We start from the raw sequence: 27,455 nt of genomic DNA, 5'->3' as shown, positions 1-27,455 counted from the left end.
TATGAGGCTTTCTAATGTATATTTTAGAGTTCCACTTGCATGTTTTCTTGTTCTACCATCCCTACTTTCCCTTGTGGGTCAAGGTGATATAGTGGTAGGCAGGCTGAGGTTCAGGTTTTTCTTCAGTCAAAGAAAACAATCCCCCCCCCCAAATCTATTTCTCAAGGTAGTTGTGACAAAAGTGAGAGGCAGGAATAGTATGGATGTAATCTTGAGTTGAACAAGGGTATATGACTTTTTTTTTAAAAGGAATTGCTCTTTCAACTGTGTTCAATGCAATTGTCTACACCAGACTGATTCTTATAATTCTTATAACTGATAAAGCTAATACGTCTTACCTGCTGGATCTTAGAAATTATTAGCTTAATAACTAGTCTTGGACCACATAATGAAGCCATCCAAATACTGACCATCATTTATATTTTATTTTGTATGTGTACATTTCTGTGACCCCATAAAAAGAATAATCTGACTTGAACATATAAAACAAAACAAAAAAGGAGTGAAAAAAAAATGATGGGAATTTGATTAAGCCTGACACTTGTACTGGAGGCTACGGAAATTCAATCTCCATTTTTCTATTATAAAAATTCCTTTGAGTTAAAAACTCAGTTATCACGGGTCTCTGCCAGAAATAAATGAGTTCATTTCCCTGCCTTTGGAACAGCTAAGAGGTCATAACAAGGTTTGTCCCTGACCCAGAACTCACGAAGGTCTGTTCTTCCCAGCACAAAGCTACTACAGACAGTAAAGTTTATCCATCAAACTTCCTCCTCTAGACTATCTCTACAGGAGCCTTCAGAATTTGGCTTTTCAATTTAAGCTGGATCTTATTTTCAGATTTCCCTACAGTAATGGGTATACTCAGCAAAAAGCTTTGGCCAGGAAAGTAGCATAATAAGATGAAAAAGATCAGATGCTGATTACCCTTCCATCACTGACTGGGGCTTTCTTTTAAAAAAATTCTGTCCAAAACACATATTTTATTTTCATTCCTATATACAATCAGGTGTTGAAGTTTCAGTATTTAGGTCCTCCCCCCAATTATGTTCCCTGTCAAAGTGCAAGAAAACACACACACATAAACACAGAGACTTATATCCCATCCCCCAAGTTGAACATAAGTGGACAGATTAAAAAAATTTAATGCAAAGTAATTCTCGCTGAGCAGGTTGCCATAATGCATGAGGTGTCATGAAGCAGACTTTGTGCTTTGTTTCTCTTTTTACGTTTAGGGATTCAGTGAAAACAGTTCTGGACATAATTTTCCCTCTTTCTTTGTAGGATCATATAGCAGACAGAAAGCAAAATGCTTTCTTTGAAGGGTAGTGGAGACAACGTGGCATCTCATCAAGGACACAAGCTCAACCCTACTGAAAAGAGGGGTTAGCTTTCCGGTAGCATCAACAGAATGTTCAAACCAAGCCACTGTAGTAAGATTCCTTGACTGGTTGAAAAACTGATCAGAGTGCTTCACAATCCTTTCCTTGTTGACACTTCAAAAGCTGTGATACATGATTATGCGACGTCATTTGTAGCTCTTTTCCAACTTTCAGCTTTGCAGTGTTGAGATCAAAAGGGAGGACAATCCGTTCCAGTTTAGGAACCCGGATGCCCTCTTTTCAGTAACCTCTTGAAGATTGTGAGAGATTCGCAGGCAGTTTGACACTACGGCTGAAACACTTTAGTTCCCTAGCTTTGGCTCCAAACCACTGAGCAACCAAAGCAAGTAGAAGCAAACTGCCAGGAAGCCAGTGCCCAGGAGATCTCCCAGGGCAGTGAGGTAGGGGATGGAATAATTGTCAGGATCCAGACCCTTTCTCCACATTAGTCGCACAATGATGTCAGCCATGTAGAGCAGAATTCCCACCTGCAAGTGAGAAACAAAACAAGTGCAACAATTACCAGCATGCAATGTGTCATGATATCATAGTAATAGTAATAGTAGTAAAGTTGGAAGGGACCTTGGAGGTCATCTAGTCCAACCCCCTGCTCAGGCAGGAAACCCTACACCATTTCGGACAAATGGCTGTCCAGTCTCTTCTTAAAAACTTCCAGTGTTGGAGCATTTACTGCTTCTGGAGGCAGGCTGTTCCACTGATTAATTGTTCTCACTGCCATCTATTCCATCTAGTACTGCCATCTATTCCATCAGCTGCGATAGCTGAAAGTGCACAATTCTACAGCTGAGACAAAATTTTCCCCTTCTCATTTCTTTCCCCTATTTACAAAGCATAAAGTATGTATCTGTGTAATTCGGTCAACTGGGATACTGTAATGCCAGGGTCCCCAACCTCCAGGTCGTGGCTATTATCGGGCCCCTTGGCACTGGGCCGCAGAAGTGGCAGATGAGTGTGCGTGCCCGCTGCTTGCACAAATGGAGATGCGCACACACTTGCCCGTGGCTTACACAGAACCATCGCCTCTCCCCGCCCCGCCCAATCCACAAAGCCAGAAAGGTTGGGGAATTCTGCTGTAATAGTATGTGGAAAGCTTTTGGGAAACAGGGCGAAGAGATGCTCCTCAAGGAATGGTCAGGTAAGAGACAGCATAGTCTGCAGCTGGATAATGGGTACAAGAGGCTCACAAGGGATGCTCTCTAGTTTCTTGGTATCTAAAAGCACTATGAGAATTCTCCTTCAGACTTGCAAGATCATGTTAATGTAACTTTACAATAAAGCAGAATTAGCTGATCTGATTATGTTTCCCGTCTAATCTATTTGGTAAGGCTGACAGATATTTCAGTCCAGGTACTGTCTTGACTAGAATTCCCACTAGAATTCTTGGGCTACTACTCTTTTGCATCCATCCACATTATCAGGCAGTAACCATAGCAGCAATCAGACCAAGACTGGAATCATGGCTTTCTGCATTATATAACATTGCCCTGAAGTCAAAGGAAGAGCAATCATCATACAGTTTACAGATCTGACTGTCAAGCAGGAGAACAGGCGATTGGATACTGGGAGACAGTAGTGGTCATCAGGACTGAAAAAATACCCATGATACAATAACAAGAGAGTGGGAAAAATTTAGCAATCAGGTTTCTCATTTTAAGAGAAAAGTCACTGCAAAATTTAGGTACTGTTTTCCTTTGGGGGATGAAATGTAGGCAAAAAGTTCCACGTGGAAAAGAGTGATTTTGGGATGATGTTAATGGATGGAAAATAACAATAAGTTATGGCCATATCCAAAGCCAAATCCCAAATTCTAAAGGTCAGTTTCTGGTTACCTGCAGGAGAGCAGCTATCAGATAAAACGCCACAAAAGTGAATGTGATTGCTGTGTGGCCTCCCTCAAAGAGATGTATAGCATAGAGGAACACCAGGTGTCCTGGGATCACTAGCAAGATCAGCACACGAGCTGATTTAGAATTGATACCTGCAAGAAAGAATAAAGATTGTACTTATGATCACAAAGGAAATAAGAGCTGAGTTCTTTGAAAAACATAGTAGGGACTAGCATTAGCAATAGCACTTAGACTTATATACCGCTTCACAGAGCTTTACAACCTTCTCTAAAGTGGTTTACAGAGTCAGCATATTGCCCCCAACAAGCTGGGTCCTCATTTTACTGATCTCAGAAGGATGGAAGGCTGAGTCAACCTTCAGCCGGTCAGGATCGAACTGCTGGCAGTGGAATGCCGAAGTAGCCTGCTATACTGCATTCTAACCACTGCACTACCATGGCTCTTAGTATCTAGTATCCATTATATTTTATTGGTCTAGGCAAAAAATCAGAAAATTCCAAAATCATCATTATCACCAACATGTGCATTTATTATATAAATATAATAAATAGTGCTAGAAGTCCACCATAATAATAACATGGTTGACAACAAACCAACAAACAGAAGCTGTCATGGAATGGAGTGGAATGAGAAATTGTGAAGGTGAAAAATCTATTGTGAAATGGGAACAAATGGAGAAAGCAAAATCAGAAGAGAATAACAGGCAACAGTAAGAGGATGGGAGAAAAGGTGATGGTTAAAAGACTGTTGGAGAGAGACAGAGAGAGATGTGCTAGGGCTTCTATTCATAAGGAAAGGAGATTTATTTTCAAAAAATTCTAATCATGATCCTTCATATATCATCTTACATTCATTCTGTTTCAGTATAAAATTGAATATTCTTTAAGACGGAGAACTCTCTGTATGTTGTTTTTCAATTAATATTTGCTAATAAGCCTTTTGTACAACCTTTTCATCATTAGACAATGCATATACTTTTCTGACTGTGGGAAACAAGAGTAGTTTTCTGTATCACTGAATGGAGATTTGTGTGGTTAATGGGTACATATTCCCAGTACAGTACTTTCTGAAATTCTAGAGTCTAGGTATGCCAATAGCAAGGGACCAATGGCCTCCTACCTGAAGCGAAGAAGGTGGTACATGGATTAGGCCAATGCTGCGTCATTTTGTGTGGCAGGACTCCAGGCATGCTACAGAAATGCAGAAATGTGGAGATGCGACTGGCCTGGATAGCCACCAAATTGCCACCAACACCTGCAGAGCCAAAGGACAGAACACAAGCATTATCCCTCAGTACGAGAAAGACAGAAACTTTGCCGAACGCCATGGAAACATCAGTACAAGTCATGTGGGAGCTTCTACTACAGGGATGGGCAACCTTTGGATCTCCATAATCCACTATTAACATTTTGTAGCCAAGGACTACAAGGACTCGTGGATATTTGCTGAGGATATAAATTGGACAGATAGAAGAATTATAGAATTCTTATAAAAGAATTCTCTTTTTCTCATCTTGGGTTTTTGGAGGATCATGGGCTGTTCTTTCTTTTAGAGGCTTACAATGTATTTTCTGGGTGATTCCTACCACACCATGGCAGGAAACTAACTTTTGGTAACTGAAGGCAGAAATAACTCTGAGGCCACTCAGTTCACTCATTCCTGTTCTGGAAGGAACCTCCCAGTGCAGCGGTTCTCAACCTATGGGTCGCGACCCCATTTGAGGTCGAACGACCACTTCACGGGGGTCGCTGTCTGCCATTCCCCCCCCCTTTTCTTTAGCTGTGCTACTCCCTTTTATTCTATTGGCTTTTGAAAGCCAATAGAATAGACTCTCTTGAACAGAGTCTAATTCTATTGGCTTTCAAAAGCCAATAGGAATTGTCCAGACTGTCTCTGCCCTGCTGAGACCGCCAAAAGCCCCAGTCTGCAAATGGTGCTGCAAGGAAAGCTTCCCTCCCTGCTGAGCAACTACTAAAAGTAAGTAAAAGAGGGCCAGGGGTGGGAGGTGGGAGGCCGGCAAGTGCAGGGAGGGTTGCTGGCATGCGTGGGGCCCAGCGGGTGTCTTATCTCCCTTGGGCTGGGCCAGCTGGTGGCCCAGCCGGTGGTCGCCCTGTGCCGTCGCTGCCCCTTGCCAGCTAGGCCTTGGCCGGCGCAAGGGACGGCACCACGCATGCGCAGTGCTCCCGGGCAGGGAAAGTCCTCAACTTACGACCGGTTGGGTAGTCCTCAACTTATGACCGGTTGGGGGTTGCGGCATTAAAAAGGTTGAGAACCACTGTCCTAGTGAAACCATTTAAATACTATCACGCTGTTATATTGTCCCTTTCTCCTAATGATTTTACAATAAGAATACACATACGTACATATAATAAAGAAAGTAGAAAGCAAGGTCTTCTGAGCCCCACTTTAAAATTCCATAAATAAGGTAGGGAGATCATACAATAAAGGCCTCACCTGGAAGTAACCTCAGTACAACTTAGCTGATATAGAAAATGAGATGCATCGATCTAGTATTGGTGGTAGTCAATATTTGGCCCTAATCAGTGCATTTTCAATCTAAGATGAAATTGAGAATTCATCAGACTCAGAGGGATTGTTCCTCCTTTCGATATGGACAGGGCTTTTTTATTTTCATTTATTATCAAATTTATTGGCCTCTCACCTTATCATAGGATAACTCCTGCCTCTTTCCTAGAGGTTAAAACAACTGCAACAAATTTGGAGGGGGGGGGAGTTGTCACTTTTTTTGTTACTTCTGTTGACAAATGTAGATGAAGTAAATTTGAGATCTGTGCCACTCAAAATACTGACGGGGGGGGGGGCTGTCCTCTACTTTTCATTGTTTCCCAGAGAGAAACATCTCATCCCATCCCAGATTCCATATAGAATTCTCTTCCTGCATTCAGAATCATTAACTTCCCAGACTTCACAAACACTTAAACTTTGAAGGAAATATTGGCCCAGCACTAATATTTTTACATCAGCATTCTGCAGCAATTCAGCTTGTGAAACGTTTTTAAGAACAAGAACTAATTCTTGTGTGATCTAATATCCCTATTACCTGTCCATGCTTTCACTCCCTTATGCAGAAACAGAAGAAAAGGGTCCCCCTCCCCTTTTTTTTTCTCAGCTAGTAAAGCAGGTTTCATGTCTTCTTTCTCCCTACACTATGTCTGGCAGCACACTGTATACTGTGAATAACAGTCCCAATCCAAAATCATAATTCAGACACAAAGGCACTATTCATAATGTGATTTACACAAGGAAATGATCCTCAGTATTTTAGAGGATACCAGGGTTTCCTCCCCCTGGTGATGTGAGGAGCTGTCACATAACTTTGCCAAGAGTAGCCCTCTCCTCTAGAACCTATCTGGCACAGCCTGTTTGCTGAAGCTCTGACACCTGCTTTTAATTTCATTTCTCAGAAAGGAACACAGCCAGAAGGCTTTTGCATTTTTAATCCACTTCAAAAAATAAACTTAGGACACCACAATCACTTTGTTCATCTGAAGGCACTGAGAAAATGGGCCCCATCTATGCCAGGCAAATTTAGAAGACAAATGTGTTACTATATTTCCAAAGTAATTCAGGTTGGCAAATTGAAGAAGTCACATCCTTCATTCAGCTGATCAACTGGTGTCATGGAAACCTTACATTTATACCTGTGGCCTTTCCCATTCATTTTTTTCAACTCAAATTGTGCAATATCCAGTGCATATTAATGGAGTTTTCTTCACATAGATCCTGCTTTGAGTTTAGACTGATCAAATTCCTGTTTCATTCTTTTATTTTCTTCAAATTATTAAATATATCTCTATGGCGATTACAATGCAGTTTAAACTAGTGTCTAAATCTCAGCATACAATGTGGCCCAACTTACCCATTACAAACTCCATGCCTTCATTATATGAATAAGTTGATTTTCTGGACCATATATAAGTATTAAGAACACACATAGCATTTAAGACTTTAATATTCCAGTAAAAATCAGTGTATTCTTAGCATAGAAACTAAGCCAATGGTGTGTTTAGAGCAGTGTTTCTTCACACTGACAAGTCTAAGATGTGTGAATATCCGCTCCTAGAATTCCCCAGCCAGCATGCATTGTTAGAGCAATACAATTCTTCTGTCCAGCAATGTTTCATCATCCAAGTTTTGAATTTAGAATTATTTTAATAAAATGGAGATGTTCCACTGCAGAATTACAACCCTTCTCCTTTACAATCTGCTGATAATTATTAAATTACTCAACTGAGAAGAATTTTAATTACTGAATGTCTTAATGCATCCCCAGGGTGAAAAATGCTAAATAATATAATGTACTTTTGTGAGAGAATCAGAGTTTATTTAGCTTTCCTATCAAACCTTGGAACTCCAGTCTTAAAACAATAAAGCAGAAATTATATTTCATTTCTTTTGCAATCCTTTATTTATTTATTTTTAAAAAACACCTTACCGTTGATCACTGGAACGAAAACAGCAATGCCTTCAAATTTTGGTTGTGTTACAGTTTTGTCCAAAATCACTCCACCAAGGCTGTTTCAAAACATACACATTCATTCATTAGCTTAATTTACCAATAGCCTAAATGCAAACTACTACCATCTATTCATGCTTATATACAACTATACATCATTAGCATAAACTAGCAACATATTCGCAAATAAGAATTCAAATCTTATGGAAGTTAAGTCAGGAAGTTAAGAAATTTTACTAATAGAACAAGAATTTTAAATTTGCCTTCAGGAAAGAAAGCACTAAAAGAAAAAGGACATCCCCCCCTCCTACATGAAAAGATTTGATATCAGTATATCTGTGTTTGGTGAGATCTAAATTCTATCTCTTTCAACCAATAGAGTAGTCAGTCACATGTCAGTGGAAAGCCAATGTAAGGCTTGACCACAAGAGTACCTCCCACTCAGGTTTCTCAGAAACTGTCAGTGGGAAATGTTATCCCTCTAATAATTATTATTTATTACTATAGGTCCAAATGAAAACATTACAGGATGAAAACTTCTTTATTGAAGATGGCAGATTATAATCTACCATGCTGGTCCAATATAGGTTAGTAGATAAGTTTTTATTTTATTTATCAGTCTTGGGTTGAGAGTGAGTGACCAGCCCAAAGTTACCCAGCTGGCTATTCATATGTTTTACTTACCCGTATTTTCCGGCATATAAGACGACTTTCTAAACCCTGAAAATCTTCTCAAAAGTCGGGGGTGGTCTTATATGCCCAGTTGTCTTATACGCCGGAATATACGGGTAGCTGTTCTCTGAATTTAAAACCAATCTGCCCCCTAGTGGCCAGCCCTATTTTTTTTTACAGAAATAAGCACTAACAGGACAAAGCATACAAAAATCCCATTTTTCTACATTGCCCATTACTTTATTCTTTTTCAGGAAAAGCAATTAAATTGTAGAAAACAGTAAGCTATATAAATTAAGGACATTACATCTACAAAAAAAGAAACATTCGATTTACTTCTTATACCTATAGCAGCAGTCATGAATATATGGAAAAACTTTTTGATTCAGCAAATCACATTGATTAAGAAAGATACTGGTCAAAGGAAAAAGATCAAAGTGAAAATTAAGAAAATAGATGATGGGATCTACCAGAGAGAATATTTAAAAAAGAAACATTCATTTGAATATGGTTAAAGAAACAGAAAAGATTCTGAATACATATGTCATTCTAGGAGAGATGAATTCCTTAAATAATACTGTATGCTTCCCCCCCTTTTATTTTAGTTCTTGATATAAGTAATATAATACTGCTGAAATAGCCTAGATGAAGGAAATGTTTTAGATAATTAAATGTGTCTGAATTTAGGGAAATTATAATGTATAAAAAAGAAAAAATTGTTTTGAATAAGATCTAAAGGATTAGATGACTAGGCACATTAAATGGAATATTTAAAGATTAAATATATTTTATCAAAATAATAAGAACTATATTATTTCAAGGTTTGCAAAGAAGACATTTTGGGGAAAAGGGGAAATCAACTAAATGTACTATGTGGATTATAGATTATAGAAACCAATTGTTAATGATTTTTCTTTACAAATGTAAACCCAGCAAACACACTGTTTACCAATTATTAAGTGATTTATGTTTTAAAAAATCAATAAAATATATGGGGAAAAAATACCAGCTGAGTTCAGGAAGCATTAGGGAAGCAGTGGTGGGCAACACTCGCTTTCTAGCAGCAAAGGAATGGAGCTCCTATTGTGCTCATCTATAAACAGAAATTCAATATTGTACCGTATTTTCTGGCGTATAAGACGACTTTCTAAACCCTGAAAATCTTCTCAAAAGTTGAGGGTCATCTTATACGCCCAATCATCTTATACACTGGAATATACGGTATTTGGGGGAAGTCATCACCACTCAAAGCTTCAAAATTATTTTCTGGAAGCTAAAACCATGTTTTGAAGTTGATGCTTTTAAATGTGTTAGATGACTGGACAAACTGAGGGAAATTAAAAGCTGGAAGACGTTTAGTATACCAATTTCAAGACAGAAAGAACTGTGCCATCTAAATAATTCTTTTATTTATTTCAAATACCATAAAAACCCACCTATTTTGGCTTCTTATAGATTCAAATCTAGATGCTTATTAGTAAAGATTTCACTAACTTATTCCAGATAGGCAGAAACAATCCCCAACCAAAAGCCATAAATTAACAAAACTGATTATTATACTGATTTTTCCACATAGCAAGGGAGCAAAGCTCTGTCTTCAGTGATGATTACCTGCTGATGATCATTGCAATTATAATTGGCTGCCATCCAGTCTTCAAGACTTCAGCAATGGGAGGACTCTGCCGGGCAATAGCAATCCACAAAGGAATCAAAATAATGAAAATGGCACAGACCATAGGGGACAGATATGATATATCTGTCAAAAAAAAGAAAAGAAAAGAAAAGAAAAAACAGAAAATCCCAGATTTACATTTGAATTTTCAGTTCTGAAGGATTAAATCACACCTTTATTTTGGTAAAACAATTCAATGGTTTTCAACTGAAAACACAGTTGCAGCGATAGGAGAACCAAGTCCTATTGCTCTTGGAACTGTATTTAATGGGCATCCTTTTTCAATCACTTGCTATAGGAGAAATAACTGGAAAATATATTGGACATGAAAATGAAGTAGAGAAGTGCCTGAAAATGTAAAATAATAGTTCATATATTTATGTTTTAATGTTTCATTCAAAGAATCTGCAAGATGGACTAAAATTTAGTAATATAAAAGATACATAAATGTAATTTACTGTAACTGTATTTTGTAGCACTAACTGTAATAAACAATGACATCAAGCAAGGTCATAATGGCAATAATTCATCAATAGTAATTCAAAATCCATAGTTTCATGTGGGAGGTAGTTCCTCAGATGTACTTCACTGGAAGTTTAGCATGAATATCTTCATCTTAATTAAGATAAAAATGCTATGTTTTTATATAAATGTCATCCTAAAGTATATTAACTCAGCCTTAATCTTTCAAAGCATTGAATTTGTTCTTCATTTTTTCATAGATTTGGTTTTGGGGTAACTGTCCTGTTACCCCAACAACTTATTTTATGAATTAGCTTAACAAATGATGTCATACTTTCCTATAGAATTCCCCGTTACAAAGAGAATTTCAGATTTTCTTCAATGATGACAAATAGCAGAAAGCTTCAACCTATGATACCTGATCTGAGACTCTTACTGTGAAATGCAGTTTCTGCCACACATAATATCCTCATAGCCTGAAAAGTTCCACTAGTGATCCATCTATCCATAGCTATGTCTCTGCTTGCTTTTAAGCAAACCTGGAATTCCTTGGAGAAATGGCTTCCACATTGCTGCTCTTCTGGGATTCCCATTTTTAGCCAATGCTTTTCTGATGATAGATTCATGGACATTGATTTTAGCTAAGCCAGTTTTACAGATTTCCAGATATGGTTTTTGAATTTTTCATGATTCCCCAGGCAATGTTATGCTCTGCTCTTGGGAATAATTGTGACAGGATGGCCACTTTGGAAAAGATTCACTTTTATCTCCAATAATATTTCAATATTTTATAAGTGTCTCACTATTGATCAGTGAGACCCCAGGATTTTATAGTCCTTTCCAATGGGGATGGGGATTGATGATTTTTTTTTAATAGAGCTCTTTAAACATTTATATTCAGCTGGGAATTATGTGCTGCTGAGAACTTTACTGTTAAAATCAGCTACAATTCTTAAAGTAAGTTTTCATAAAACTGATCTTGCCAATTACACTTTAACTGAACTGACTGAACTAGAGGAACAATTTTTTTCACACCGGCATATTACATGTTGAAAGATTTTGCTTATTAAATAAGTAAAACATGCATCAAATGTTGGTGATATTAATTCACTTCGGCTTTCTTTATGTCAATAGGATTACATCATTCTAATAAAACTCAGTAGGGAAGATTTTTATTTTGAAAACTTGAATAAAAGAGCAGATACTTATTTGCATGTCAAATACTATGTTATTTTTATTTGTAATGGATTAATTCGTCATATTATTTGAACTGAAATTAAATAATGACACGAGTCCAAACAGAAAACCTGAAAACCAGCCATTTAAAATATTATATTTTAATATAATATTTATGTTTTTTAACAAACAGATTTGTATATGCACAAACTTTTAAACAAAACAGGATTTGAAGTAATATTATTAGTTTTATGTCAGCCTAACATTTTGCTGGCAGCTGCTCTTCAAGGGCAGAGTGGCCTTCTTTGTAACTTACTTCTCAGCAGCTCACAGGCAAACCCCTCCCCCAATTTGTATTCATGGCTGATAAGGTCTGATTGGTTCATGTCACAAGAATCCAAGAAAGCTGGTTCTTGAGTGGTTCCTTGTCTAAGTAAACTTCACTGCCAATGAAATGTCAGAACATTAGACCATGACCATTCAGTATCTAAAGTTCATCATGGCATGATTGATGCTCACCATGAAAGTTTACACCACTATAATATTGAGAAAATCATCAGAAGGAGGGGAAGATTGTAAAAAATTCTTAAGATTTTTCTTTGTAGGTTGTCCCACTCAAATGGTAATAGAAGTCAGAGAAGTCAACTTCTATTTTAGTAAAATCTCATGACGGATTTATAGATACTGTCATGGAATTAGACCTTCATGTCATGGTGCCTTCCTCTGTTTTGGATTTCAACTGCCTTAAGGTTTATGAGAGCTGAAATACAAGAGTTTTACGGGGAAAAGTCTGTGTGATGCATCATTATGGCAGCTGAAATCCATTTCTTTTAGAATTTTTTTCTGGTTACAAACTGAATTGTATCAATTGAGAGTTAAGCTGAGCATGTTCCCTTTTTTTTCTTGGAAGTGAGTTCATTCCATCTAGCTCAATTTCATATTTTCCTTTAAAAAAATCCTAGAGTAGCATTGAGATTACCGTATTTTCCGGTGTATAAGACGACTTTCTAAACCCTGAAAATCTTCTCAAAAGTTGGGGGTCGTCTTATACGCCCAGTCGCCTTATATGCCGGAATATACAGTACTTGACTATTCTGCCTAGAATAAGGTAATACAAATAGTCCTCAACTTACAACCACAATGGAGCCCAAAACGTACATTGCTAAGTGAGAAATTTGTTAAGTGAGTTTTGCCCTATTTGACAATTTTTCTTGCCACATTTGCTAAGTGAATCACTGCAGTTGTTAAATTAGTTACACGGTTGTTAAATGAATCTGTTCTCTCCATTGACTTTCCTTGTTTAGAAGGTCACAAAAGGTGATCACATGATCACACTGCAACCGTCATAGATGTGAATCAGTTGTCGAGTATATAAATGTAAATCACGTGACTATGGGGATGCTGCAACTGTCGTTAAGTGTGAAAAATGGTCATAAGTGAGTTTTTTTCAGTGCCATTGTAACTCAGACCAGTCACTAAATGAACTGTTGTAAGTCGAGGACTGCCTATAATAGAATTATAGAAATGTATTTCGGTCTCTATTTAAAACAACCTATATTCTCAAACAAGGACTGCCCTAAACTACTTTGAGCAAAGAATCCCTCCATCATTTGCAATGGAACATTCCATAGTTCAGGGATAGGCAACCTTGGCTCTTTTATGACTCGTGGACTTCAATTCCCAGAATTCCTGAGCCAGCTGTGCTGGCTCAGGAATTCTGGGAGTTGAAGTCCACGAGTCATAAAAGAGTCAAGGTTGCCTACCCCTGCCATAGTTGAATAGTCCTCATCTGCAAAAAAATTACACCCCCGCCCCAATTTTTTTCCATTGCTTAAACTGCTCTAGTCTGCCCTCTCCTCTGGAGATAATCAGTGAATCTGAGCTACAAATAGAATAATTATTACTATCTTAGCCTGCTTCACCATAAATGAGCTGCAAGAAATGAATTTATTAACTCTCTTTAGTTAGTAACCCTTTAATCATTTTCTTTTTCTGAAATACTATAGCATTGGAATGACCTTGAAAAGGGCAGGAGATTTTGTACGGAAGACAGACTAGAATGCTAGACCAGCAGAAAACACACGAGTCAGAAGCAGGAGGAAGGAGGCTTCAGAAACACCTTGAAACAAACAGAATCGTGCCAAACATTTGATACCCTAATGATCTTTCTTATAAGATTCTCCACCTGCTCTTTGTAATTGGCCCAAAGCTGGGCTAGTAGCAACTCGATCTCCAGTCGAGAATTCTTGAAATGTGCTTTTCGTTTTCCTGCAAAAGACGTTGTCAAAGCCTAAAGCCAGTAGGATGAAATCGCAAAATTGCATTAATTGCAAGGCAAGCAATTTCAAAGAAAAGAAATGCAGCCTCCTCTGGGAAAAGCCAGGTATAATTCTACAAGATACAATATTAGATGGCAGAAGCTTGCTGCTTAGGAAACAGGTGGAAGTGCTGTATCCCTATCTGGTTTATGAGGGGAGGGGGAAGTGGCAAAATGCTTGAGAAACCTAAACAAACTGTCTGCTTTCGGTAGCAAGATTATTTACATATTTTTCAAATCTCTCTTCTATTATTAGAGATACGGAACACCATAACTCTTTGTACCTTTCAGCCTTTTAATGTTTTGCAGAATAGATATTCCAGGAGCAGCCTGAAGTAGGAGACAAGTTTGCCTCCAAAATTAATTTTTAAAACAACTCACGAGATAGGCCTGCCCAGTGTTATCCAGCAAGTTTCATGGAAGTGTTTATGGATGTATTTTCTGGGTCATATCTCATTACACACCAGCTGAATCCTGAAGTGCATGAATGTGGCACCAGAGGTACATTACAATGTCCCCTCCTTTTACTAAGGTATGGCATGATTGCTGCCTTTGAAAAAAAAGAATTGGATCCATCCAGTGTAGCCATAAGTAGTCACATGACCTGTTGTCATTTTTGAAATTATAACTTCCCCTATCATTGTTAAGTTCTTCCAAAGGGGGAAAAAAAATCTTTAAAGATTGAAAATAAAGTACAAAGCCTACAACTCAGCCAGACTTCAGAATACTTTCTAGGCCCGTGGTGGCGAACCTTTGGCACACGTGCCACAGGTGGCACGTGGAGCCATCTCTGGTGGCACACGAGCCATTGCTGGGCCGAGCTGCTCCCTCCTCCTCTCCGCACATGCGCAGTCTGGGAATAGACGAGAGGCTATAAAAGTAGCAACTTTCTGCGGAAGCAGCATTTGCTGCAGACAGCTTGAGAGCGAGCACGAGTCGGAGCAGACAGCGAGCGAGTGAGCGAGCATGAGCCGACAGCTCGGTGGCCACGCCCCTTGGTGGCCACGCCCACCCGGCACCCAGCGATGCATAAGTGAGTTTTGGGTTGCAGTTTGGGCACTTGGTCTCTAAAAGGTTCGCCACCACTGTAAATCTAGGCCATTTAAAAACATCTACCTGTGCCTGTACCGCTTCAGAATATAAAACATTCATGCTTCATATAAAGACAGAATGGGCTGTTTTATATATAAAGTGTCCTGCCACAAAGACTGAAGGGAAGATGGAATTTGGACACGCTTTAAGTATTTTCTCTGCCAGGTTAAATCTGCCAAAATATTATTTTCTATATCGCTTATATTGGCCCAGAAATCTATTATTACTAAGGTGAGATTAGATAATTTCCATTATATTTGCCATCAATGTTGATGCTTGTTATTTGTTACTTCTACCTGTCAAAGAACAATTTCTCTGCATTGGTTATTTGCCTTTTAATGCCTATTAATAAAAAAGCAAAGGTCATTAAAACTCATTAAGGTGAGTTTTCCATAGACAGAAGATTGTCCATTATTGCATTCCATACTCAGCCTTTCAAGGCATCTCCAATTGATACAGAAAACTATTCCATTTTTTTGTAACTTGTTGCTGAGTTCTGAAGATTTTCTCATTAACATACCTATATATCTGAAGAGAACACTGCTAATTCCAGCCAGCAGACTAAGAGTAATCAAATCTCCAAGGCTTGCAGCTATAGGAGTAGCAACATTATCTGGATTTATCCCAATCTTTCTTGCTCCAATGATCACACCAATCATCAACAATCCTAGGAAAGAGAGATACCACAGATTTAGAAAGTTTCCAATAAATCTGCAGAATAACAAAAGTTCAGAACACCTCCGGAACTTCTTCTTTTCTAAAGTCCACAGAGCTAGAAGCAGTAGACTGATATGCCAGGGTCTTTTAAGTGTGACTAGAATGGAGAGATGGGAGAATAATATTTGTTAGCATCTGGGATGCAGTGAAGAGAATCAAAAGGTACTGGAAAAAATAGACCAAATACAGCACCCAAAAGCCCATTATTGAAAGTATCAGCAGGGACTATAAATAATTCTGTATAGTTTTTAAAATATTCACTCACATTTTTCACATTGGAAAACTTAAAATGGGTATATTAACTACAGAGTTGGGAAAAGAGTTTCTACCACTGGATGGCTATGTCAAGAAAAGAGGATCCTTTGCTGAATTATAGTTTCCAGGAGTCATCTCCATGAACCATGCTGCCGAGGTCCCGGGGAACTGCAATTTAGTAATATCTGAAGAGTCACCACTTCCCATTCTTAATAGATCTTTGCTTCTATACATCAGCTTCTATATAATACACATTTATGCATTGTTTCATATATCACCTTTTATTGTCGGCTTCTTTCTTTTTGACTATCCCATCAACTATATCAACTATATGGGTGGTCTGGGTTGGTCTTTGATTTCTTTTAAACACATTCACTGTGTCTTCAGATATTTGATTTTAATTAATTCTCTCTCACTATGACCAATGTACTTTTTGTGTACCTATCATTCACTTCTTTATTCACTCACATTCATTTAGTAGCCATTCATTCTTGAGCTTATCTCCTTTCACCATACATACGCCTTTAGAACAATATGCATTCCCCTTACATTCAGTTTACTTTTATGATACATATTACAATTCCAACTCTCAATTCCATATTATAAAGCAGGCAGCACACTTACATACTCAAGCATTTTTTGTTTTTTTGTGCATTCCTAACAACAATCCACATATTACCCACTACCTTTCTACCAACATTTTCTTGTCTTCAAATTCTTCCACTCATTTTCCCAAATTGAATAAACCTTCTACCAATGTATATAAATTTATCTACTTCCAGTAGGTTTTTGCAACTTATGTACAGTTTGCTATAGTTCACTCTGCTTTCCTTGTCAAACAGAACTATGTTCTTTGAATAAATTAATTTTTAGATCCATATTTCTTATTGTATCATTTCCTGCAAAACATCTGAGTTCTCACTTCACACACAGAATGGTCAGCATACAAAAGTACAGCTATGGTCATCCACCAACTGACACACTTCTACTATCATCACGAGTTTTCCTTGTACTTTAATCTATGTAACTGCTATTATGGTCCTTCAAAATAGGCTTGACTCCTGATGACTACATGGATAGATCCATGTAGTTTTCTTTACGATATGTTTGAAAATGGTTTGCCAACATCTTCTTTTTACGATTGAGTGTGACTGATCCAAAGTCATCCACATGTTTTTGTGGCTAAGGGAGAAGTTAAACTTTGGTTCCCCCTGCTTTGGTCCAGCACCTTTAACTACTATACCAAACTTTGTTCTATAGATACACTAAATCAGTGGTTCTCAACCTTTCTAATGCTGTGACCCCATAATACAGTTCCCCATGTTGTGGTGACCCCCAACCACTTATACATCACTGGGTGCCAGGGGCGTGGCCAAAGAAAAGGGGGAAAATGGCGGAAGCCTTGTTTGGCGACCCCCGTGAAATGGTCATTCGACCCCAAATGGGGTCCCGACCCACAGGTTGAGAACCACTGCGCTAAATAGCCAAAGGGACATCATACATCCTTATTACATTCCCTGCTCAATGTTGGCTCATTTGTTAAGAATGCCATTTAATGTAATTCATGCTTTACTTCCTTTACTTGTGCTCTTACTGCATTCAACAGCTATCTTTCAACTTCATGCTTGCTCAAAAATTCCATAATTGAAGCCTACTCACTTTATCACATTTTATCTAAATAACAATGCACAATAAACTTTATCACATTCAAACATTTTTCAATGACCTCCTGAAGAGCAACAATCTGATCTGCACCTGCATATTGCACTTTCTAAAAAAATTTTCTCTGTCACCTCTTTATGACAGCCTAGAAGAAAATGGGCCATCACCTTAAAACACTGCTGCTGCATTCATTTTTTACATTTATACACCAGCATTTCTCATGTGAAACATAGCAGCTTGTTCCTTCCTCTTCTTAAAAAGTCATATGCTGCTCTCTTGTGGAAGACTACACACTTCTTGGAGCAAAACACTTATTATTCAGCCATATTTCATGAATAAGGCCTCATAACCCTGACAGGATAGGAAAAAAGTTTTAAAGGTGAAAAAGAAAAACCCGTCTGTGACAAGAATTGCCTAAGACGAGGGCAGAATTTTGTCTAAGCAGAAGAAGTGATCCCAGGAGAAACAACAGAAGGTGGTACATAAGGTTTATGTAAAGAGTAAAGAAACTGAAAGTGAGGCTGTTTTCCTAAAAGTCCCTGCATAAAGCCATTTAGCTGAAACTGCTTGTGGATGCTTGCAAGGGATACTATGACAAAATGATTAATTTTATATGATACTAGTATTTTTAGGTGATATAGAAGAATGGAAAATAGTAGATCCTGTCTCTATGGAACTGATTCAGAATTTATGCCTCTGTTATTATGGTGTTGTTACCACTTCTGCACAACCAAAAACATATCTCAAAAGTGAGTGTCCACTCAGTTGAAGGTTACTTTGCTTAAACAATGTCATTTTTTTGGATCCTGGAGTTATCTCTTCTCTGTGGCAACACTTTCACATGGAACAACATCCCTCTAGCTCTAACCCCGTTAAGTCTTTTGTAAGACATTTAGATTTCATTGTTAACCCAGATTATTTAGGCTCTATGATTAAGCAAGCTCTGCTGATTAATGCTACTTAATTGTATTTCTGAGTGACAAAGAGTAGGTTGAAAAATCAACTCATACAAACAGAATGGGCTGCAGCTCATTCTTCATACACAGGACTCCAGATTCAGTCATTGGCAATTCAGCTTCAACATAAAAAAGACTATTCTCTGAAGAACCATAGCCTGCGAAAGTAGACCAGTAATGTGCAGATTTTCTGAGCCATAGATAGCAATTGGCCTTTGAGTATGGAGCCCACACTCCATGCTTAAAACCGTAGGGAGGAATAAGACAAAACTAACATTCATTTACATGTAATGAAATTAAGTAGCATTAATACAATTATTCTTCATTCAACTATTTAAATTCAGTAGCATTAATACAGTTATTCTTCATTCAACTATTTAATTGCCCTACTGTCCCACTGAATCTTGCAACTGAAGACTTTGGAACTGCACCCATGGCTTTGAGTAAGCCAGGTGGAGTACTGGTCTGATCTGGCTCCATTAGAAGGATAGATGCTTGGAACAGATTACTGGTTCATGTAGATCAGCGGTGTCAAACTGCTGGCCCACAGGCCGGATGCGTCATGCCAAAACCACACCCACCCCAGCTCCGGCAATGGGGAAAAAGTCGCGATACGTCGGAACACATGTGACATAGCGAGTTTGACACCCCTTATGTAGATGATAATGTATTTCCATACTCCCATTTATTACTGATATAGTCCATGTGACTTCCCAAGGAAAGAATCCAAATTGTCTACAAATAGTTATAAAATAATGATAAGGAGCCAAGTGCAAACTATTTGTATGAGGAGCAGAATTAAAATTTCAAAAGCAGGACCAAATAGTATTCCAGGAATCACGAGAGTTTAAAAAAACAGCAACAACAACTCACCAAGGAAAAAGGCAGCTACAAATGCTGTTGTCAGGCTGCTGGCACACAACACAGTGGCATGGTTCAGCTCCAAATACCCATTAGAGAGTGCGCCTAGAAGGATTGCTGCTACAGCTGCCAGAAGACCTATCACAGTGGCTTGTACCTGTCAAGCAGAAACAATGAAGAACAGAACATCTCAAGAGGCTGTGAGTGCGAGATCAATTCAGAAGCATTTCTTCAGATCTCTTTCCTAGATGGCGGGCATGAATGTGTTTATGTGTCGAGTGTCCCCAAAAGCATCACCCAAGGATGATTAAGCTTTTCATGCAGAGAAAAGCAGTATGTGTTTTTGTCATTCACTTTATCTTTGCCAGTTACTCTTTTCATAGTACAAAGCTACTTTTCAGACAGACTTATGAAAGTAAGTTCATGTGTGAAATAGCCAATCTGTAACACATGAAACGAATTTCACCTTCCACAGGCTTCTGTTGAACAGATACCTTGTTAGGCAATTATTTTTAGTCAGCTGACAAATGTTTCCTTAAACAACAAAAATATTGAAACTTCATCTGAAAAGGTGATGTGGAATTAAATATCTGGAATGCAATAAGGACTATCTGTGAATCATTTGATTGGAACCTTAAACTCTTAACCTATAGTAATTCAGGTGATGTTGAACCGTAAGTTGTAACAATTCACTTTTGGGATGCTGAGAGCTGTACTTCAGAAATAGTTGGTGGGAGAGCACATATTTCCCTTTCCACGATCTCATCAATTAAATCCCGTATTTAACAAAGTAATTCGATACAGTAATAAATCAATAAATGTTTTTAGCTGTTGCCAGTATTTTATACTTCATGACACTTTGTGTGTGTTTGGTTAAATGGGTACTGATCTGGGAGAAATGAAACCCAAAAATCTAACTCTGTGTAATCAAAATGTTATTGCATTGCTAGAGGAACCTAAAATATCTCTGTTGAAACCAGGGGAATATTTCACAAATGTATACGCAAACATGAGTGTTCCAAATCGTACTGAAAAAGTAATGGCATATGAGTCACATGACCCATTTTAAAACTATTAAACTTAATTGGAGTTCTGAGTGACATGGAGTAAGTTGAAGTGTGATAGGAATGATCATTTTCTTGACTAGTGAAGGGAATCTTCTATGTAGGCCTTTCCAATGTCTTATAATACCTCACAAACCTGTGGCTGTAGGAATCGGCTGCTTCTAGACTGACAGCTCCTACTGCCACCAATCAAAAGATAATATTAGTTACTCTGACTTTTCCTCTAATCTTAATTTCTGTACACAAAAAGGTAGACAAAAGAAGTTGGAAACAGAAATGTTATAAAAGCTGTGATGCCTGGACCTTTTCCCTAAAACATGTGAAAAAATAATCACCTCATTAGGAAACAACAATCATCAAGAATTTGTACAATTGTATTGTATTTGTATTTAATTTTATTTATATGCCGCCCAATCCCAAAGGACTCAGGGCGGCGTACAGAGTTAAAACAATCATAAAACAATAAAATAATACAGTCATACCACGAGTCCGATCATATCCCACCCCCCCCCCGGGGACATCAGCCCCAGGCCTGCTGGAACAGGAGACTTTTAACGGCTTTCTTAAAGGTCGGCAGGGTGGGAGTAGTTCAAACCTCGGGGGGAAGTTGATTCCACCAGGTCGGAGCCACCACAGAAAAGGCCCTTCCCCGAGAGCCCGCCAGCCGACATTGTCTGGCCGACGGGACCTGAAGGAGGCCCAATCTATGGGACCTCACCGGTCTCTGGGAACTGTGCGGCAGAATGCGGTCCTGTAAGTAACCTGGCTCTATGCCATGAAGGGCTTTAAAGGTGATAACCAACACCTTGAATTGCGTCCAGAGATCCACAGGAAGCCAGTGCAGCTCACGGAGGATAGGTGACACGTGGGCGTACCTTGGCGCGCCCACAATCAATCTCGCGGCTGCGTTCTGAACCAACTGCAGCCTCCGAACGCCCTTCAAGGGTAGCACCATGTAGAGCGCGTTACAGTAATCCAGTCTTCAGGTGACAAGGGCATGAGTGACTGTGAGTAAAGCCTCCCGGTCCAAATAAGGCCACAACTGGTGCACTAGGTGAACCTGTGCAAAGGTCCCCCTGGCCACAGCCGATAGATGTTGTTCCAAATTTAGCTGTGAGTCCAGGAGGACACCCAAGTTGCGTGCCTGCACTGAGGGAGGTAAATTTGCCCCCCCCCCAGGACCAATGATGGACCATCCAGTTGGCCTTTGGGAGGCAAGACCCAGAGCCACTCGGTCTTGTCAGGGTTGAGTCTAAGCCTGTTCACCCCCATCCAGACCCTCACATCTTCCAGGCACTGGCACATCACGTTGACTGCTTCACTGAAAGGACACGGGGTGGAGATATATAATTGGGTATCATCCGCGTACTGATGATACCTCACCCCGTGTCGCCAAATGATCTCACCCAGCAGTTTCATGTAGATGTTAAAAAGGAGGGGGGACAGGACCGAGCCCTGAGGCACCCCATGATCGAGGCGTCTAGGGGTCGATCTCTGTCCGCCCGCCAACACCGACTGCGACCTGTCAGAGAGGTAGGAGGAGAACCACCGCAATACGGTGCCGCCCACCCCCACCTCTCGGAGACGACGCAGAAGGATACCATGGTCGATGGTATCAAAAGCCGCTGAGAGGTCAAGGTCAACCCCTATCCCGGGCTCGCCAGAGGTCATCGGTCAGTGCGACCAAAGCAGTCTCAGTGCTGTAGCCGGGCCTGAAACCAGATTGAAAAGGGTCCAGATAAATAAGAAAAAAAGAGGGCTTCCATTTCTGAAGTGACACAATTAATAAACAGCTATAATAAGTGAGTATCAGCTTAATTATCCAGTGGCTCTAATTGACTAGTATTATTCAAAAGTCTCCATAAAAAATTTAGACTTGCTTACCTGAATCAAGGCCATATTGCAAATAGCCATTTTCCATTTTTCCTGTGTATTATCCATCCGGCCAGTATTAGCCTGAAATGCCCAGGAGACAACATGTAACTCTTATGCAGGGAAGGGAAGGAGAGCACCTGCTGCAATAAGATTGACTCTATGTTTTGGCGGGATAGTGCCAGGGCACCACTATCAGTCTCTTTCATTTTCATCTTTATGAAAAACCGCTAGAGATATGCCTGCAGGGAATGAATTTCTTTTTCCTTCCAACTGGCAATGTGACCAATTTAAAAATAGATTTACAAGGACCGTGGCCCAGTTTGGAGTACAGTTTGGATGCACACAATCAGGAGGTACAATTGCAAAGTGCCTGAACTTCATATTCATCTCCAAGGCAGGCGCCTTTGGACTTTATCACAGCAGCTCATAGAAGGAGTAACCGGATACTCATACTAAGCTACAACGTTCTACCCAGAACTAAAAATGTTTCAAATCTCTGAAAAAAAGGGAAGACCATTTGCAAGGTTTGGGAATTCTGAACATGGTAAAGCCATTTGTTTAAGTCAGGGGTAGGCAACCTTGGCTCTTTTATGACTCGTGGACTTCAACTCCCAGAATTCCTGAGCCAGCATGGCTGGCTCAGGAATTCTGGGAGTTGAAGTCCACGAATCATAAAAGAGCCAAGGTTGCCTACCTCTGGTTTAAGTGAATAAGCCAGGCTGATAGCACAATAGGCTCACTCTGACCTTGCTGGTCTTCTAGAAGGGCCCAAATACCTGGCTTTGATGTCTGGCCTAAGGATGAGGGAGAAGTATGGAGATCTTAAAATGGCTGGGCTGTCCTTGAATTGCTGTGCTCTCTCGGGGAATATACTAGTCTATACATTTAACAGTTTAAGTGGGGTTTTTTTATGTTTGTATGGCTGTTTCATTTTTTAATTTTTTTGGGTACTGTTTATGATTTAATTGTAAACCACCCAGACTTAAGAATATGAGATGGGCAACTATGGAAATTGAATGAATAAATAAAGGAATTATAGTCAGACAAAATATGCAAACCTCCTAAATGCTGCTAGCGACCAAACTACTATCAAGATAGATATTTTTAACTCTTCGGATCGACCTAAATGATTGGTTAACAAGCATGTGTCATTAATTCAAGATGCCGGGATTAATTCAGAGGCATGCACATGCAATACTAGCTCAACTGTCCTAAGCCAACACAGTACAGGTTATCTTGGGATACGTTATCTTGGGATATCGTGCTCTTGATTTGTAGCTTTTCATCTGATTCAAGTTAATTTTAATGTCCTTGTAGTTATGATTTTACTGTACTGTAAACCATCCAGAGCGAGGGTAGTGGATAGTGAGATAGGTGGCATATAACGTATAAACAAACAAACAGACAAATCCCTTCCCTTTCATAATCATGGGTGGCAAATAGTACATTTGGCATGCTGTTACATTATACAGGGCACATAAACATTTTATTGCCAAGGTTACATTAATAATAGTGAGGAACTTCACTCCTGTCTTTCTGTAGATCTAGATGGAGGGCTTGTGGCTTCATCTCTAAAATGGCTCCCTCCAACCTTTGCTCAAATATATTATTGGATACCTAAAATATAATTCTTTCCAAATATATGGTACAGTAGGGAAACCAGAAACACAATTGTAACAGAAATGTTGTTCATGACCATCATGGAAAGTAAAATATACAGGTCCAACCTACGTATGATCAGAACTACTGTGTATAGCTGATCACGTGTCAATACTTTTCTTACCAAACAAGAACTCTGAATCCTTCTCTGTGTATTAAAAGACAACATAAAGAGGATACTTACAGCTGTAGAAAGTCTAGATGCCAAGGTCATTTCAAGATTGCCTTTCAAACCAATCAGGGCTGGAATCAGAATAAACATTTCTCTGATTTTTATAAACACTTTCCAGTGCTGAAAGGGAGAGAAGAAAGCATTCATTGTGATATTAATTGTAACATGAACATTCATATACACTTTGAACTAGCGTACTACATAGAGTTCCCAGCAGCTTTGAATTGTATGCTGTTTTTCAGTGTGGATAGGTCCTCTATCAATACAACTTTGAAACTGGCTGCTAACCTAAGCAACAATTAATAAAGAAAATTGAAATAAATCAGCATTCTTGTGACAATTCTATAAAAATATGTAACAAAATTAAACTATTTTTATTGGACCAAACATGTATCATGGAAACTAATTAAATAGTTCCAATTATATCATTCAATCTTTTTTTGCAAATCCACAATTTCAAAATCAGGAAAATGGACATTAACTGCTATATTTTCATTTTATGGATCAAAAAAAGCAACCACAACCATAGAAAGAAAGAAAAAAAAGCCAATCCAACTCCTCTCTTTTTCTTTGACTATAGTACTGCAGCTGCTTTCTCCAGAAAACAACTTTCTTCTAAACTCTTCAACTAAGGTCCTGGTAGTCAACTTCTGATGGTCAACTTCTCCCCTCTTCTGCCCCCTTTTCTCCTCTCTTGGATAGGACAAGAAAGACTTGGGGAGAATTGTGGCCATTTGATAGATAGTTAAGGTGACCAACCGTCCTCCTTTTGGGAGGACAGTCCTCCATTTGTGAGTTCTGTCCTCCCTCGAAAAGTGTCCTCCTAAATGTCCTCCTTTTCTATATTTGAAGACTAATCTGCAGGGCTTTTTTTACCTCATAGAATGCTCAGAAGGCATTCTGGGAGCTTTTTTGATGTTTCTTTTTCAACTTTTGCATGAGCTGTGCTACTTCCCCTATTGGCTTTCGAAAGCCAATAGGAATTGCTGCTGAATGCGCCAAAACACCTGGGCGGCAAACTTTGCACGTGCAAGTTGTAGGAACTTTGCACCCCTCACTGCTACCCAACTACACCCTCTCCTACTTAGTTCTGAAGATAGCTGGAGGAGACTGGAGCGGTAAGTTTCTCTTGATCTTCCCTGTTCGGTTCTACATGGGGATGCACAGGGTAGGCGGTGGTGCTGGGGGGCGGCTGGGGTGTGTGTGGCTGCAGGGCTGGAGCTGGCATGGCTGGTGCTTTGTGAGCTGTGGGGCCAGCTCTACAGGGATGCGCAGGGTGGGTAGTGGTGCTGGGGGGCGGCTGGGGGGGGCAGCTGCAGGGCCGGAGCTGGGGCAGCTGGTGCTTTGCCTTTGTGAATCGCGGGACCGGCTCTACGGGGAGGTGCAAGGTGGGCGGTGGTGCTGGGGGTGGCTGGAGGGCGGCTGCAGGGCCGGAGCCGGCGCGGCTGGTGCTTTGCCTTTGTGAGCCTGCGCTGCTACCACCTTGCCCTGTGCACCTATGTGGCCGTCCTGAAGCTCCTGGCTCACAACACCTACCTCCGCCGCCCACCCCCACGCAGTCCAGCCATGTAGATTTTTGGACAAGTGAGAAGTCGAGATTAAATGTTGATACTCTAGCTGCAGCACTTGCCATAAAATTCAATATGAAGGATATTTCTTGTTCAGATATTTCCAATATATTGTTAGAAGATGATACATTGACAAAAAATATTCATTCAATGGAAAAGTACTCATTTAAATAATTAATAGGCATGTAAGCATAATTACAATATAAAATGTTGTTACAAATATTTTTATTATGCATTTATTATATTATAGTGTATTCTGTATTATTGTTGCAATAAATACAATGTTTCTTTTATTTACGATATTTTTTCTTCAATTTATTCATGTCCTCCTTTTTGTTGTAAAAACGTTGGTCACCTTAAGATAGTGAGCATAGCAGTCAGGGTTACTTAAGAGGGAGGTTAAGGGCTGAGATTGTGTGAGGGCTCCTCCTAGGGCAAGGGTAGGAAACCTTGGCTCTTTTATGACTTGTGGACTTCAACTCCCAGAATTCCTGAGCCAGCATAGCTGGGAGTTGAAGTCCACGAGTCATAAAACAGCCAAGGTTGCCTTACCCCTGTCCTAGGGCAAGAACCTCATAGCAACTAGTGTGGAGGTAGTTGTTTGTACAGCCTACCTTGAATGGAAGCTAGGTGGAAGGGTTTGGGGTGATTGGTCCGCCTCTGAGTGGCCAGTGAGAGGGACCTGTTGGGACAGAGGATAGTGTACTTGTTTCAAGGGGCTGGACAGGGGGGAGTCCTTGATGCTGAGAGCTTTTGCTATAGAGTCATAAGGTTCCCTCCCTCACTGACACAGGATGTACAAATATGAGTTCTCTAATTTTATGATCTACTTGGTGGCCAATCCTGCACAACAAAATTGTTTTAGATTGAAGAACACAAAGTTCAAGAGTGTTAAATACTGGGATCGGTGAGGCATTGATCAGACCGAAGATTAAGCAACAGCTCTTTATTGAGTGAACACAGAAGCGGCTCTAACAGCCACTTGGCTTCTATTTATACCGGACTGCCACTAGGCGGCAGCCAATGAATTTAAAGCACTATTTGCCACCCAAAGTGCCGGCTTGTAGCAAACATGCAAACAGTTAGAGACTTGATTTAAACATATTCAGTTAACAGCTTATAACTGCCATTAGAAATTGGGTCAATACACAACAAAGAGTGTGTTGCATTTGATTATAAACGGCTTGAAAGTGAAGAGGAAAAACATAGTAGAAAGTGCAGTTTTGGGGTGATAAGAGATTTGCGTAAGCCTTTTTCCATTCCTTACATGTAATGCATTAATGGACTATTTCCTTTTCTGTTTTTTGCCTCTAAATTAGAGACACCCTTCGAGTGGCGGAGAATTTCTACAGGAAGTATTTAAAAAAACAAACACAATAAACATATTATTGACTATCATTCCTATGCATTTTAAATTACAAATATATCTGAAATTACAGGACTGCCATCTCACTTTTCAATCTGTTCTGCTTATTAGTAATCAAGCGGGGAAATAAATGTTCTTAATAATAATATAATGGGCACAGTCCAACCCACCGATATCAATGG

General features: G+C 39.5%; 1 protein-coding gene across 4 annotated transcripts in view; it reads right to left on the bottom strand.

Moving 5' to 3' along the window:
- Window positions 1–406: 406 nt before the first annotated feature.
- The window catches only part of SLC41A3 (solute carrier family 41 member 3), a 43,308-nt gene continuing 16,259 nt past the window's right edge, over window positions 407–27,455 (bottom strand). For all 4 annotated transcript variants that reach the window (XM_039331476.1, XM_039331475.1, XM_039331477.1 and 1 more), the window contains 9 exons: window positions 24,352–24,459; window positions 22,518–22,589; window positions 19,582–19,726; window positions 15,639–15,785; window positions 10,011–10,155; window positions 7,707–7,786; window positions 4,370–4,504; window positions 3,233–3,381; window positions 407–1,870 (listed from right to left, as the gene is read on the bottom strand). In XM_039331476.1, coding sequence (XP_039187410.1) covers window positions 1,685–1,870; window positions 3,233–3,381; window positions 4,370–4,504; window positions 7,707–7,786; window positions 10,011–10,155; window positions 15,639–15,785; window positions 19,582–19,726; window positions 22,518–22,589; window positions 24,352–24,459 — 1,167 coding nt within the window. In that variant the 3' untranslated portion in view covers window positions 407–1,684. The remainder of the gene's footprint in view (window positions 1,871–3,232; window positions 3,382–4,369; window positions 4,505–7,706; window positions 7,787–10,010; window positions 10,156–15,638; window positions 15,786–19,581; window positions 19,727–22,517; window positions 22,590–24,351; window positions 24,460–27,455) is intronic.

This window comes from Crotalus tigris, unplaced genomic scaffold (assembly GCF_016545835.1).
Source record: "Crotalus tigris isolate CLP2741 ecotype Arizona unplaced genomic scaffold, ASM1654583v1 scf7180000024437.13266115, whole genome shotgun sequence".
Taxonomy (NCBI): Eukaryota; Metazoa; Chordata; class Lepidosauria; order Squamata; family Viperidae; genus Crotalus; species Crotalus tigris.
The sequence above is the reverse complement of the archived record's forward strand: the minus strand, read 5'-3'. Positions and strand labels throughout refer to the sequence as shown.